This window comes from Myotis brandtii, unplaced genomic scaffold (assembly GCF_000412655.1).
Source record: "Myotis brandtii unplaced genomic scaffold, ASM41265v1 scaffold157, whole genome shotgun sequence".
In the NCBI taxonomy this organism is placed as follows: domain Eukaryota; kingdom Metazoa; phylum Chordata; class Mammalia; order Chiroptera; family Vespertilionidae; genus Myotis; species Myotis brandtii.
Window position 1 is genome coordinate 3,438,960 of NW_005355708.1, and position 14,118 is coordinate 3,453,077.

The 14,118-nt window shown below is 36.2% G+C and overlaps 1 protein-coding gene across 1 annotated transcript in view; it reads left to right on the top strand.

The window, feature by feature from the left end:
- Positions 1 to 14,118, top strand: part of LOC102264195 (ATP-binding cassette sub-family A member 8) — a 90,935-nt gene that overhangs the window by 33,435 nt on the left and 43,382 nt on the right. The window contains exons 20-26 of the mRNA XM_014536207.1: positions 426 to 624; positions 2,237 to 2,403; positions 4,862 to 4,995; positions 5,534 to 5,671; positions 7,389 to 7,493; positions 8,564 to 8,737; positions 8,943 to 9,056. Coding sequence (XP_014391693.1) covers positions 426 to 624; positions 2,237 to 2,403; positions 4,862 to 4,995; positions 5,534 to 5,671; positions 7,389 to 7,493; positions 8,564 to 8,737; positions 8,943 to 9,056 — 1,031 coding nt within the window. The remainder of the gene's footprint in view (positions 1 to 425; positions 625 to 2,236; positions 2,404 to 4,861; positions 4,996 to 5,533; positions 5,672 to 7,388; positions 7,494 to 8,563; positions 8,738 to 8,942; positions 9,057 to 14,118) is intronic.

Below are 14,118 nucleotides of genomic sequence, written 5' to 3' on the forward strand. Positions count from 1 at the left end.
GCTGCTGTTGCTTGGATCTGCTTTCCATGAGAAGCAGGACTCCACATAGTCGTGCTGTCCCAGATCTGGTGTTTCCAGGTTAGCAGCTGATCTCTGGATGCCGGGTCTTTGGGTGTACAGTATACGTTTCCAAAAAACAGCCACTCAAGATGGCGCGGTCTCCGCGGCTGAGCCGGCGCTCTGGGAGAGATTTCAGCCGCAGTCTAACCACCATCCGCTTTCTCCAGGATTCCACCAACTTTCCCGGCTGCAAACTGTCTCTCAGCTGAATATCCTCTGCTTATTTGGGCTGTATGTTACCCGCTTCAGTTGCTCACCCTAACAGCTCCTGGACAAGGCACTGGACACATCCGTCTATACCTCCGCCATTTTTTCTCCCCCTCTGAAGTGGGCTTTTTATGCATTACTTATTTTGTGTTTGGCAGGTATTGCCACATCTGGGGAAGTACACGCAGAAGGAGCTGAAGAAACAGAAACACTTTGTGAGATGGAACAACTTCTCTCTTCACTTAGTGAGATGAAGGAAAGACTAGGTGGCATGGCTCTGTGGAGACAGCAAATCTGTGCAATTGCAAGGGTCCGCTTATTAAAGCTAAAGCATGAAAGAAAATCTCTTTTATCACTGTGAGTATCAGAGTGCCAAAGCTTTTGGTCAGTCGATGCATTAAAAAATACTAAGGCCTAAAAACAAGAAAAACAAACAAATATAAAAATAAATGTTTGCATCTGCAAAACTGGATAAAGTATAAAACTCAATCTAGTTCATGGGCCTAGTTTTTATCTACTAGCTGACTAGCAAGTGGAATTTATATGATCTTAGAGCCAATTTTAGGGGAAGAGTTCAATTAATGTAAGTTTTTGTGTAATATTTGCTATCCTTTATTTATTTTGGGGTGTTTTTTTTGGTGTGTGTTTTTGTTAATCCTCACCTGAGGATATGTTTCTATTGATTTTAGAGAGAATGAAAGGGAGTAGGAGAGACAGAGAGAGAGAGAAACATCAATGTGAGAGAGACACATCAATTGGTTGCCTCTGGCACTCTCCCCAACCAGGAATCAAGCTTGCAACCGAGGTACATGCAATTGACCAGAATGGAACCCGGGGCCCTTTAGTCTGTGGGCTGACTCTCCATTAACTGAGTCAAACCTGCTAGACTATTTGCTCTCCTTTAGATTTTCTATGGCAGATGACAGAAACATTGGGATGTAGACCTTATTTCCAGTGTCCATATGCCAATGTCTCATTTTAGTTGTTATCTAGTCATGCTACTGACATAGCCCTAGCAGTCCTGACTCTCCCATTATGTCCTACTTGCTCTAACCTAGATGTCCTAACTTCCCTCCAGCCCTCTTAAGTGATGGTAGCTCACTCTCCATACATACTGTGTGCATAATGGGTACCATCGCTGCTCCTAATAATCATGTCACCTCTCAGTAGAACCCTGGTGTCCATGGGATTTTGGCTATCAATCAAATTATGTGCCTTGTCTATGAATATGTTGATTAAGCATCAAGGAAATAGTTGGGTTGGCACATAATAGAATCTCAATAAGTACTTGCTAAATAAATAAGTAATGAGAATTCATTGAGAATATTTGACTAGGAGATGAGCATGATTTAACAAAATCTTTAAGCTAAATCTGGCAATACCATATAACGGTGCCTCAAGAGACGCCATTCCTTTAGCAAGAATTGCAACAGGATATTTCATAAAATTAGAAATTAAAAATGAAGAAAGTTTACAAAATAAGATATCATGAAAATATAATAAAAAATTTTCAACTTATTTAAAATGGAGAGCACAGGAAAATAAAGAGTAAAAAATAATTGAAAATTTGAGCCTGGAGATTCAAGAAACCATGCAATCATCACAGGACTAAGTGAAGAGGATTGGCCATGAAGAAAATTGAGTATAAAGTGTTGGTGAATAAACACCACACTGGAATTCTAGGAAGAGGCAGAATCTAGACACAGAGTTAAAGGACACATGTCCCATGATAGTGTACAGGGTGGCTCATGCCAGAGAGGAACCAGAGAAATGAACAAAAGGATAAATGTACAATTTATCATCTCTAACTTAGAGGTAGGAAAAGGACAGGGTACTCAGTAACTGAGTCAGAGGGCTATATGTTTAGTTTTCATAATTTACTGATCTCATTCAATTAGAATCTGCCTAGATCATTTTAAAAGGTTAGGACATGACGATGCATTCACACTGGCAATTTTCTTCTGTGTAGGCTATTGATTCTAGGAATTGGAGTTTTCTCTGTTCTGTGGGACTACATCTTCTTAACTATGTATGATGTCAGTTACACATGGGAACTTTCTCCCCATTTATACTTCCTTGCTCCTGGACAACCACCACATGATCCTCTCACTCAATTATTAATCATCAATAATACAGGTAATAATGTGGTGAATAATTCTTCTCCAATACATTCACTGTTCAGAGCATTATTTAGACAACATAAACATGAGAGAAAAAAATGAGCTTTTTGCTTCTTCAGCAGGTGTTCAAAACAATTTATGAAGGTTGGGGATGATGAATATACAATCCCAAAATAGAACAGGAATTAAGAAAGTATTTGTCAAGGAAAAATAAATGATCTGATGACATTTTGCAAAATAAAAATCTTTATACCCCAAAACACATTTTAATTGCTTAAGATATAATTCAAATGCCATATTTATTCATTTAAAATGTACAGTTTAATGGCTGTTAGTGTATTCACAGAATCATATAATCTTCAATACAATTCATTTTAGAATATTGTCATCTCAAAAAGTAATCCCATATCATTAGTAATTATTTTTATTCACTATGCCCGCAGCTCTGATCAATCACAAATTTATTTTCTATTTCTATGGATTTGCTACTCTAGACATTTAATAGGAGTAGGTCCATACACTATATGTATGATCTTTTGTGACTGACTTTTTTCACTTAGAATGTTTTCAAAGTTCATCTATGTTGTAACATGTGTCAATACTTCATTTTTTAAATTGTTGAATAATGTTCTATTGAATAGATATACCACATTTTATTATTCATCAGAGGGGTGTATTTTGATTGGTTTTTTCAATAATTTGCAATTATGAATAATGCTGCTATAAACATCCATGTACTAGCTTTTAAGTGAATGTGATTTTACTCATTTCTTTCGGATATAAACCTGGAGTAGAATTGTTGTGTTATATAGTGATTATATTTTATCTTTTAAGGAACTGTCAAACTATTTTTTTAAGTGACTGCATTAATTTACATTTGCACTAGCATTTTGTGAGGATTCTAATTTCTATACATAAAAAAACAAATTATTAAAAAATAAATAATATACCCCTAATTGTAGTGCTGAAGTGCTATTTTATATTCCTAAGTAAAGAAGGCTGTGATGTACCTTACAAAGAAAATATGTGTGTTAGGTTAGTTTTGTTCAGGCATGCATTATAGTGCTGTTGGCTGGGAGATCAAGGTTAATGAATCAACAATGAATATACAGAAACATACATAAAATAAAATAATGCACTGGTTGGTTATAGACCAGAGGCTTACAGAGACCTAAACCTGTGTTTTCCCTATAAGCACTGACCCAGTATTCACTAATTTAGTGTTTATGATAACTTTCTAGTGACTTTATAGAAGTAAGTACATAACTACTGTGAATAATAAGAATCAACTGTAAATGTCTTGCAAATATCTTATTTCATCCTGTAGATTATCTTTTCACTTTGTTATTGGTATCCTTTGAGGCATAATGTTTTAGTTTTTATGAAGTCCAACTTATTTTTCCCCTTCCCTGTGCTTTTGATGATATATTTAAGTAGGCTGTGCCTAATGCAAGATCACAAACATTTACTCCTGTATTTTCTTCTAAGGCTCTTATACTTTTAGTTCTTACATTTTGAGTCTGTGATAGATTTTGAGTTCATTTTTGTGTGTGGTGTGAGGAAGGGATGCAACTTCAATAGATTTCCAGTTATCTTCTTGGGAGGGTCAGGCCACCAAACTTTCCCATTCCCTCCAGCTTCATGTAGCAAGATCTTGAGACCACCAGAAATGGGGGGCTGAGAGATCTGGAGTTCTCTTCTTACCCATAAGGGAGACGCTCTAATTTATGGAGAAGTGGTTTTCAATCATCCTCATAACAGTTCCTCCCTGGAAGACACTATAGACTGGGTTTGAGGAGGTAGAATCCCCTGAACCCTTCTCTAACCCATTCAGAGGGGAGCTTTTGTTATGCTGATCAAGAAAGAGTTGTGAAGGTATAGGTCTTTGTCACAGTTTCTTAGTGTTCTTACACAGATTTAGTAGATTTTTCTTAAATAAATTTCTCTTTTCATTTTCTGTATATCTTTAAGATAATAAAAAATTTCATCTTGTTGGGGTTTTTTAGTAATTTTTACAAGTTATGGTTGTTTTTCTGGGGAGAAGGTTTATGGAGCTCTTTATATAGCCATTCAACAAGTTGTCTTCCTGTATCAAGAAACATTTTGAAAATCAATTAACAATCTAGTGAGAGTGAAGTGAGATTTAGCCAATTTGGTGATTAATTAGTAGAGATTATCTATGTCATTAAAACCATATTGGTATAGCTACTCAATGAAATCTTCTTGGAAAAAAATCTATTACATATGCACCATATAACAGTGATCATAGTGAATAAATATATTATAAAGTAAAATCCATCAAAGTGAGTAGATTTATAAATTCACAGTAGCAGGCATGTTATTATGTGGAAAGATATCCTAACAGTCCATATTACAGTAAATATTGCATAAGGTCATTAATTTTCATTTCACTGCACTAGTTGACGTTGATTTTCTTTGTTTTGAGATACCTAATACATTAAACTACAATTTAGGGGCAAGCATTGATGACTTTATACATTCCGTGGAGCTTCAGAACATAGCTTTGGAAGTGGATGCATCTGGAAATAGAAATGGCATAGACGATCCATCTTATAATGGAGCCATTATAGTGTCTGGTCACGACAAGGTATGCTGGTCTCCATTTAAGAAATTATCCTACAGGTGTGCAAAGCTAATAAACTATCAATATACTCCGGCCTTCAATTTAGGAAACAAAATGAAAAACAAATACAGGGGTACTTCTTTCATTACTTAGTTAATCATAGTCATTTGTATGATAAATAATTCATATATCAGTCACTGTCTACCCCACACTGTGTGTATTAGCAAAATAAATACCATACAATACCCACTGTCAAGAACATATTTAAGTCCGAAAAGTATGTATTTCCTCCCAAGGATTTTCTAATACATATATGCTGAAACTTCTGTTTTAATCTTAAACAATAATATTTGATTTTACTGTAAGCCAGACACCTGGTGTCCTGAAAGCCAGATACCACCTATATGCATGTTTCGGCTTATTTAACACAATGTTTGTTTTTGTTCAGATTATTTAACACTGTTTTTAAAACATGGTTTTTAATTAAAGTATTGAATTTTTATTTCTTTAGGGAAAAAATGAAGATCTCTGAGAATTTATAACCTTGCGTTTTTTATTTTAGAATTACACATTTTCATTAGCATGCAATACCAAGAGACTGAATTGCTTCCCAGTTCTTATGGATATTGTTAGTAATGGGCTGCTTAGAATAGTTAGACCATCAGCACGTATTCAAACTGGGCAAAGTACGTCTTTGCTGGTGAGTATGTACTCTATGACTCCCTCATCAGGCATCTCCTGGGTGGCTGGGATTTTATTTTTATTGAGTAAAATCTGCAGGGTAAATTAGTGTTTAGATTCATGCAAGTTCTGTGGCTTTGATAAATCAATGTAATTTTTCAAGCTTCGATTTTTTTAATGTAAATAGAACTAACAAACTATATTTTTAAGAGAACGTGAAGAAAGAAAGTCAAATCCTGCAGTTCTGTGACTGGCACTTTCCTTATTCATACATGAGGGTTTCAAGCCAAAAATCAAGCTTCCAGACTGGATAGATATTCAAGAGTTTGGTAATAAAAGAGAAGTAAGGCAGGGTTATACATAGTCTGTTTATGCTCAATTAATATTTGACAAAGGAGGCAAGAACATACAATGGAGCCAAGATAGTCTCTTCAATAAATGGTGTTGGGAAAATTGGACAGATATATGCAAGAAAATGAAACTAGACCACCAACTTACACCATACACAAGAATAAACTCAAAATGGATAAAGGACTTAAATGTACGACAGGAAACCATAAAAATTCTAGAAGAATCCAAAGGCAACAAAATCTCAGACATATGCCAAAGCAATTTCTTCACTGATACAGCTCCTAGGGCACTTGAAACTAAAGAGAAAATGAACAAATGGGACTACATCAAAATAAAAAGCTTCTGCACAGCAAAAGAAACCATCAACAAAACAACAAGAAAACCCACTGCATGGGAAAACATATTTGCCAACGTCATATCTGATAAGGGCCTAATCTCCAAAATTTATAGGGAACTCATACAACTTAACAAAAAGAAGATAAACAATCCAATCAAAAAATGGGCAAAGGATCTAAATAGACACCTTTCAAAAGAGGACATTCAGAAAGCCAAGAGACATATGAAAACATGCTCAAAGTCACTAATCATCCGAGAGATGCAAATCAAAACAACAATGAGGTACCATCTCACACCTGTCAGAATGGCTATCATCAACAAATCAACAAACGACAAGTGCTGGAGAGGATGTGGAGAAAAAGGAACACTTGTGCACTGCTGGTGGGAATGCAGACTGGTGCAGCCACTATGGAAGACAGTATGGAGTTTCCTCAAAAAACTGGAAATGGAACTCCCATTTGACCCTGTGATCCCACTTCTAGGAATATATCCCAAGAAACCAGAAACACCAATCAGAAAGGATATATGCACCCATATGTTCATAGCAGCACAATTCACCATAGCTAAGATCTGGAAACAGCCTAAGTGCCCATCAGTAGATGAATGGATTAGAAAACTGTGGTACATCTACACGATGGAATACTATGCTGCTGTAAAAAAGAAGGAACTCTTACAATTTGCAACGGCATGGATGGAGCTGGAGAGCATTATGCTAAGTGAAATAAGCCAGTCAATGAAGGAAAAATACCACATGATCTCACTCATTCATGGATAATAAAGACCATTACAAACTTTTGAACAATAATAGATACAGAGGCAGAGCTGCCTCAAACTGATTGTCAAACTGCAGTGGGAAGGCCAGAGAGGGTTGGGGGGCAGAAGGGAGGGGAGCATAAGAGACGGGGGGTAGGGGAGGCCAGGGGATTGTCAAGGGCGGGGAAAAAAAAGGACACATATGTAATACCCTTTGTAATACTTTAAGCAATAAAACAATAAAAAAAATTCAAATTTGTTCATGCAACTCATTATATTCTTTGCCTTTTCAAAAGGACGTGGAGATTCCATTGTTATTCACGATGTCTTACGTGTTCTTGGTGTTTTTGTCATCCAGTTATGCTCCTTACATTGCCATGAGCAGCATCGATGATTATAAGGTAACAATGAGTAACTGAAACTTCCCTTACTTTGTATGATCATATGTTGAAGGTAATATAATTACAGGATTTTTCAAGAGGAGATTTATACACATTTGCTTGAGCAGCCAATTCAGACAAAAATCTTAAGTTGTAAAGATAAAAGGAAGTTTTATAAGTGGAAATATAAATGCATAGATAAATAAATAGAGTCTACAGAATGATTCCAAAATTTATATGAGTATGCAAATAACTGAAAATAAAATAACTTTGAAAAAGAAAAACAAAATTGGAAGATTTATGCTTCTGATTGCAAGGCTTACTACAGTGATAGTAAATAAAAATGTGTTGTATTAAGTAAGGATAATCATATAAATATATGAAATGGAATAGACATTTCAGATATAAACCCACACATATATCATCAACGGATTTTCAATAAAACTGCCAGGGAATTCAAATGGGGTAAGGTTAGTCTTTTCAGAAAATTGTATGGAAAAAACTTGATACTGTTATGAAAAACATGTTCTCGACACTCAATTCTCACTGTACACAAAATTATTTTGAAATGAGTCATAGGTCTTCTGGTAGACAATATTTCCTAGTTGGGACAAAGGAAGCATAGACCATACCAAAAAAATGTTATCTTGACCTTCATCAAAGTTCAAACCTTTTCTTCTTTGTAAATCACCAAGAAGCAAATAAAAAGCTGTAGGCTGGGAAAGAAATATTCACAATGCACATATATAACAAAAGATTTGTGTCAGCAATATAAAGAGTTCTTACACCCCAGTAATAGAAGATAACCTAATTTCAAAGATGGGCAAAATATTAAAATAAAGCAGATACCTTACCAAAGAAGATATGTAGATGGAAAATGCTTCTATTAAAAGATGGGTAATATCATGTGTAACCCAGAAAATAACCCCAATGAGATTTCTTTACACACCAAATAAAATGAATACATGTTAAAATGACTGACAATACAGAGTTTGTGAGGGTGTCGAGAAACTGGGATTCTCTTGCATAATCCACATTTTCTTAAACCTCAAGTTGAAATAGCATCTGTATTTTTGCTGTCTCCCGCTCAGAACAAAGTGTGGTCCCAGCTTCGGATCTCCGGGCTCTTCCCTTCCGCTTACTGGTTTGGGCAGGCGTTGGTGGACGTCCCACTATACTGGCTGATGTTCCTTCTAATATATTTATTGGATGTTATTTTAAGCTTCCAAGAATCTATGTTTAACGATTTAATTCACAATGTGGAAGTAAGTTACAATATTCATCCAGCAAATTATCATTGTATGACATGGTTAGAAACTTTGAAAATGCAAACTGTTTTCATTGATATTCACATGGTCATAAATTATTAATAACTATAAGACCTGGTGCTGTGCTGATGTTTTGAATCTTAAATGTTTTCTTAGATTACATTTGTCTTTAACTAAAATGCAGCACTTCTGTTTATTGCAGATCCCATGTGCTATTGGTTCTGTACCATCCCTTGTTTTCTTTACGTATGTAATTTCGTTCATTTTTCGCAAGGGGAGAAAAAATAGTGGCATTTGGTCTTTGGTCTACTTTGTTGTAAGTATGTTTCTTTTGAACACGTATTTTATACATGTAATGTACGATTCTGAGACAGTAGTTTAAATTTGCCCTTGGTAAAATACATTAAGATGAGAGTCTAACATATTTAAAGTTTCCCTGCCTTAGATATGGATCCTCTTCAAAATCTGCCTCTTTCCCCCTCCCTATTTCTACCCGGTCTTTCTTGAAAAGTGGCTACATTTTTTCTCAACATAAAATATTTAACAGAAGGAAACCTGGAAACCATCTGTATTTTCTTTTTACTGAAAAAGAAATAACCCCAAAGATCTCCGTGACATTATGCAAATACTGTAACCAGCTTAGTTAAAACTAGAAGCAACTTCTCCAACTCTCTACTAAGAATTCCATAAAGCGACACTTAATTTATCTAAATTAGGAGGAAAAATATATGTAATCTATAAGCATCTATTCTAATTTCTGGTCATCAACAGTTTTTTTTAAAATTCTTTATTAGTTAAGGTATTACAAATGTGTCCTCATCCCCCCCATTAAACCCCCATTCTCAGAACTTTACCTACCTTGTTCTCCACAGTGTCTTAGCTTCCTCTCCTCTACATACTAGTAGTGAGACTGCTGGTCTTTGCCTGGGCTCTGCCTCTCTAAGCTGTGGCCTAGAAACTCAAGGAATGTGGAGCCATCATAGGACTCACGTCATTTATTTACTATCTGTAAGAGATCAATCTCTGCTTCCTGATGTCCAGTGTCTTTCATAATTTTATCTTTTTTTATATATTTTTTTATTTTTTTAAATTTTTTTATTGCTCAAAGTATTACAAAGGGTATTATATATGTGTCCTTTTTTATCTCCGCCCTTGACAATCCCCTGGCCTCCCCTATCCCCCAGTGTCTTATGTCCATTGGTTTTGCTTATATGCATGCATACAAGTCCTTCGGTTGATCTCTTACTCCCCTCCCTTCTGCCCCCCAACCCTCTCTGGCCTTCCCACTGCAGTTTGACAATCAGTTTGAGGCAGCTCTGCCTCTGTATCTATTATTGTTCAAAAGTTTGTAATGGTCTTTATTATCCATGAATGAGTGAGATCATGTGGTATTTTTCCTTCATTGACTGGCTTATTTCACTTAGCATAATGCTCTCCAGCTCCATCCATGCCGTTGCAAATTGTAAGAGTTCCTTCTTTTTTACAGCAGCATAGTATTCCATCGTGTAGATGTACCACAGTTTTCTAATCCATTCATCTACTGATGGGCACTTAGGCTGTTTCCAGATCTTAGCTATGGTGAATTGTGCTGCTATGAACATATGGGTGCACATATCCTTTCTGATTGGTGTTTCTGGTTTCTTGGGATATATTCCTAGAAGTGGGATCACAGGGTCAAATGGGAGTTCCATTTCCAGTTTTTTGAGGAAACTCCATACTGTCTTCCATAGTGGCTGCACCAGTCTGCATTCCCACCAGCAGTGCACAAGTGTTCCTTTTTCTCCACATCCTCTCCAGCACTTGTCGTTTGTTGATTTGTTGATGATAGCCATTCTGACAGGTGTGAGATGGTACCTCATTGTTGTTTTGATTTGCATCTCTCGGATGATTAGTGACTTTGAGCATGTTTTCATATGTCTCTTGGCTTTCTGAATGTCCTCTTTTGAAAGGTGTCTATTTAGATCCTTTGCCCATTTTTTGATTGGATTGTTTATCTTCTTTTTGTTAAGTTGTATGAGTTCCCTATAAATTTTGGAGATTAGGCCCTTATCAGATATGACGTTGGCAAATATGTTTTCCCACGCAGTGGGTTTTCTTGTTGTTTTGTTGATGGTTTCTTTTGCTGTGCAGAAGCTTTTTATTTTGATGTAGTCCCATTTGTTCATTTTCTCTTTAGTTTCAACTGCCCTAGGAGCTGTATCAGTGAAGAAATTGCTTTGGCATATGTCTGAGATTTTGTTGCCTTTGGATTCTTCTAGAATTTTTATGGTTTCCTGTCGTACATTTAAGTCCTTTATCCATTTTGAGTTTATTCTTGTGTATGGTGTAAGTTGGTGGTCTAGTTTCATTTTCTTGCATGTATCTGTCCAATTTTCCCAGCACCATTTATTGAAGAGACTATCTTGGCTCCATTGTATGTTCTTGCCTCCTTTGTCAAATATTAATTGAGCGTATTGGTTGGGGCTGATTTCTGGGCTCTCTATTCTATTCCATTGATCTATATGTCTGTTCTTGTGCCAGTACCAGGCAGTTTTGAGAACAGTGGCTTTGTAATACAGCTTGATATCTGGTATTGAGATCCCACCTACTTTGTTCTTTCTCAGGATTGCTGCAGCTATTCGGGGTCTTTTTTTATTCCAGATGAATTTTTGGAGAGTTCGTTCTAGATCTGTGAAGTATGCCGTTGGTATTTTAATGGGAAGTGCGTTGAATTTATAGATTGCTTTGGGTAGTATGGACATTTTAATGATGTTGATTCTACCAATCCATGAACACGGTATGTTCTTCCATCTGTTTATGTCTTCCTCTATCTCTTTTTTCAACGTCCTGTAGTTTTCTGAGTAGAGGTCTTTTACCTCTTTAGTTAAGTTTATTCCTAGGTAGCTTAATTTTTTTGGTGCGATGGTAAATGGGATTGTTTTTATAATCTCTCTTTCTGAAAGTTCACTATTGGTGTATAGAAATGCCTCAGATTTCTTGGCATTAATTTTGTATCCTGCTACTTTGCCAAATTCATGTATTAAGTCTAGTAGTTTTTTGATGGAGTCTCTAGGGTTTTGTATGTATAATATCATGTCGTCTGCAAATAAGGACAGTTTTACTTCCTCTTTTCCAATTTGGATGCCTTTTATTTCTTCTTCTTGTCTAATTGCAATGGCTAATACTTCCAGTACTATGTTGAACAGGAGTGGTGAGAGTGGGCATCCCTGTCTTGTTCCTGTTTTTAGGGGAAATGGTGTTAGTTTTTGTCCATTGAGTATGATGTTGGCTGTGGGTTTGTCATATATGGCTTTTATTATGTTGAGGTATGATCCTTCTATTCCCACCTTGCTGAGAGTTTTTATCAAAAATGGGTGTTGGATTTTGTCAAATGCTTTTTCTGCATCAATTGATATGACCATGTGGTTTTTTTCTTTCAATTTGTTTATGTGATGTATCACGTTTATTGATTTGCGTATATTGTACCATCCTTGCATCCCTGGGATAAATCCTACTTGGTCATGGTGTATGATCTTTCTGATGTACTGCTGGATCCGATTTGCTAAGATTTTGTTGAGGATTTTGGCATCTATGTTCATGAGGGATATTGGCCTGTAATTCTCTTTCATTGTGTTGTCTTTACCTGGTTTTGGTATTAGGGTGATGCTGGCTTCATAGAATGAGCTTGGAAGTGTTCCTTCCTCTTGAATTTTTTGTAGTAGTCTGAGGAGGATAGGTTTTAGTTCTTCCTTGAATGTTTGGTAAAACTCCCCTGTGAAGCCGTCTGGTCCTGGGCTTTTGTTTGCTGGAAGCTTTTTGATGACTGCTTCAATTTCTTCCATAGTTATTGGCCTATTGAGATTTTTAGATTCTTCCTGATTGAGTGCTGGAATGTTGTATTTTTCTAGGAATTTGTCCATTTCCTCCAGGTTGTCTAGTTTGTTGGAGTAGAGCTGTCCATAGTATTTTTTAACAATCATTTGTATTTCTGTGGGGTCTGTTGTTATTTCGCCTCTATCGTTTCTGATTTTGTTTATTTGGGTCCTCTCTCTTTGCTTTTTGGTGAGCCTGGCTAGAGGTTTGTCGATCTTGTTTATCCTTTCAAAGAACCAGCTCTTGGTTTCATTGATTTTCTGTATTGTTTTTTTGGTCTCTATGTCATTTATTTCTGCTCTAATCTTTATTATCTCCTTCCTTCTGCTCACTCTGGGGTTTTCTTGTTGCTCTCTTTCTAATTCTTTGAGTTGTAGAGTTAGATGATTTACTACCATTTTTTCTTGTTTTTTGAGGTAGGCCTGTAGAGCTATAAACTTCCCTCTCAGGACTGCTTTCATTGTGTCCCATAGGTTTTGGATTGTTGTGTTTTCATTGTCATTAGTTTCCAGGATGTTTTTAATTTCTTCTTTGATCTCATTGGTAACCCAATCAATATTTAATAACATGCTATTCAGCTTCCAAGTGTTTGAGTATTTTGGGTTGTTTTTATTGTAGTTTATTTCTAATATTATGCCATCGCGGTCTGAGAAGATGCTTGGTATGATTTCAATCTTCTTGAATTTGGGGAGACTTTGCTTGTGACCCAATATGTGGTCTATTTTTGAATCTGTCCCATGAGCACTTGAGTGGAATGTATATTCCGCGGCTTTGGGGTGAAGTGTTCTGAAGATGTCTATTAAGTCCATCTGATCTAGTGAGTCATTTAGGATTGCTGCTTCTTTGCTGACTGTTTGTCTAGAGGATTTATCCAGTGATGTTAGTGGTGTATTAAAGTCCCCTACTGTGATCGTATTGTTGTTGATCTCTCTTTGATATCTTCCAGGAGTATTTTTATGTATTTGGGTGCTCCTGCATGGGGTGCATAAATGTTTATCAGGATTATATCTTCTTGTTGTATTGATCCCTTTAGTATTATGAAGTGGCCTTCCTTATCTTTTGTTATGGCCTTCACTTTGAGGTCTATTTTGTCAGATATAAGTAGTGCTACCCCAGCTTTTTTTCATTTACATTTGCCTGAAAGATATTTTTCCATCCCTTCACTTTCAGCCTGTGTGAGTCCCTTCTTCTGAGGTGGGTCTCTTATAGAGAGCAAATATATGGGTCATGTTTTTTTTATCCATTCAGCCACTCGATGTCTTTTGATTGGGGCATTTAGTCCATTTATGTTTAAAGTTATTATTGAAAGGTACTTGTTTGTAGCCATTTCTATTTTCTGTGCCTGTTTTCTTTCTTAGCTTTTTATTTCTTCTTTTACACCAGTGCTTTTAGCATTTCCTGCATTGCCGGCTTGGTGGTGTTAAACTCCCTTAGCCTTTTTTTGTCTGTGAAGCTTCTTATTTCCCCTTCAATTTTGAATGATAGCCTTGCTGGATAGAGTATTCTTGGATTCAGTCCTTTGCTTT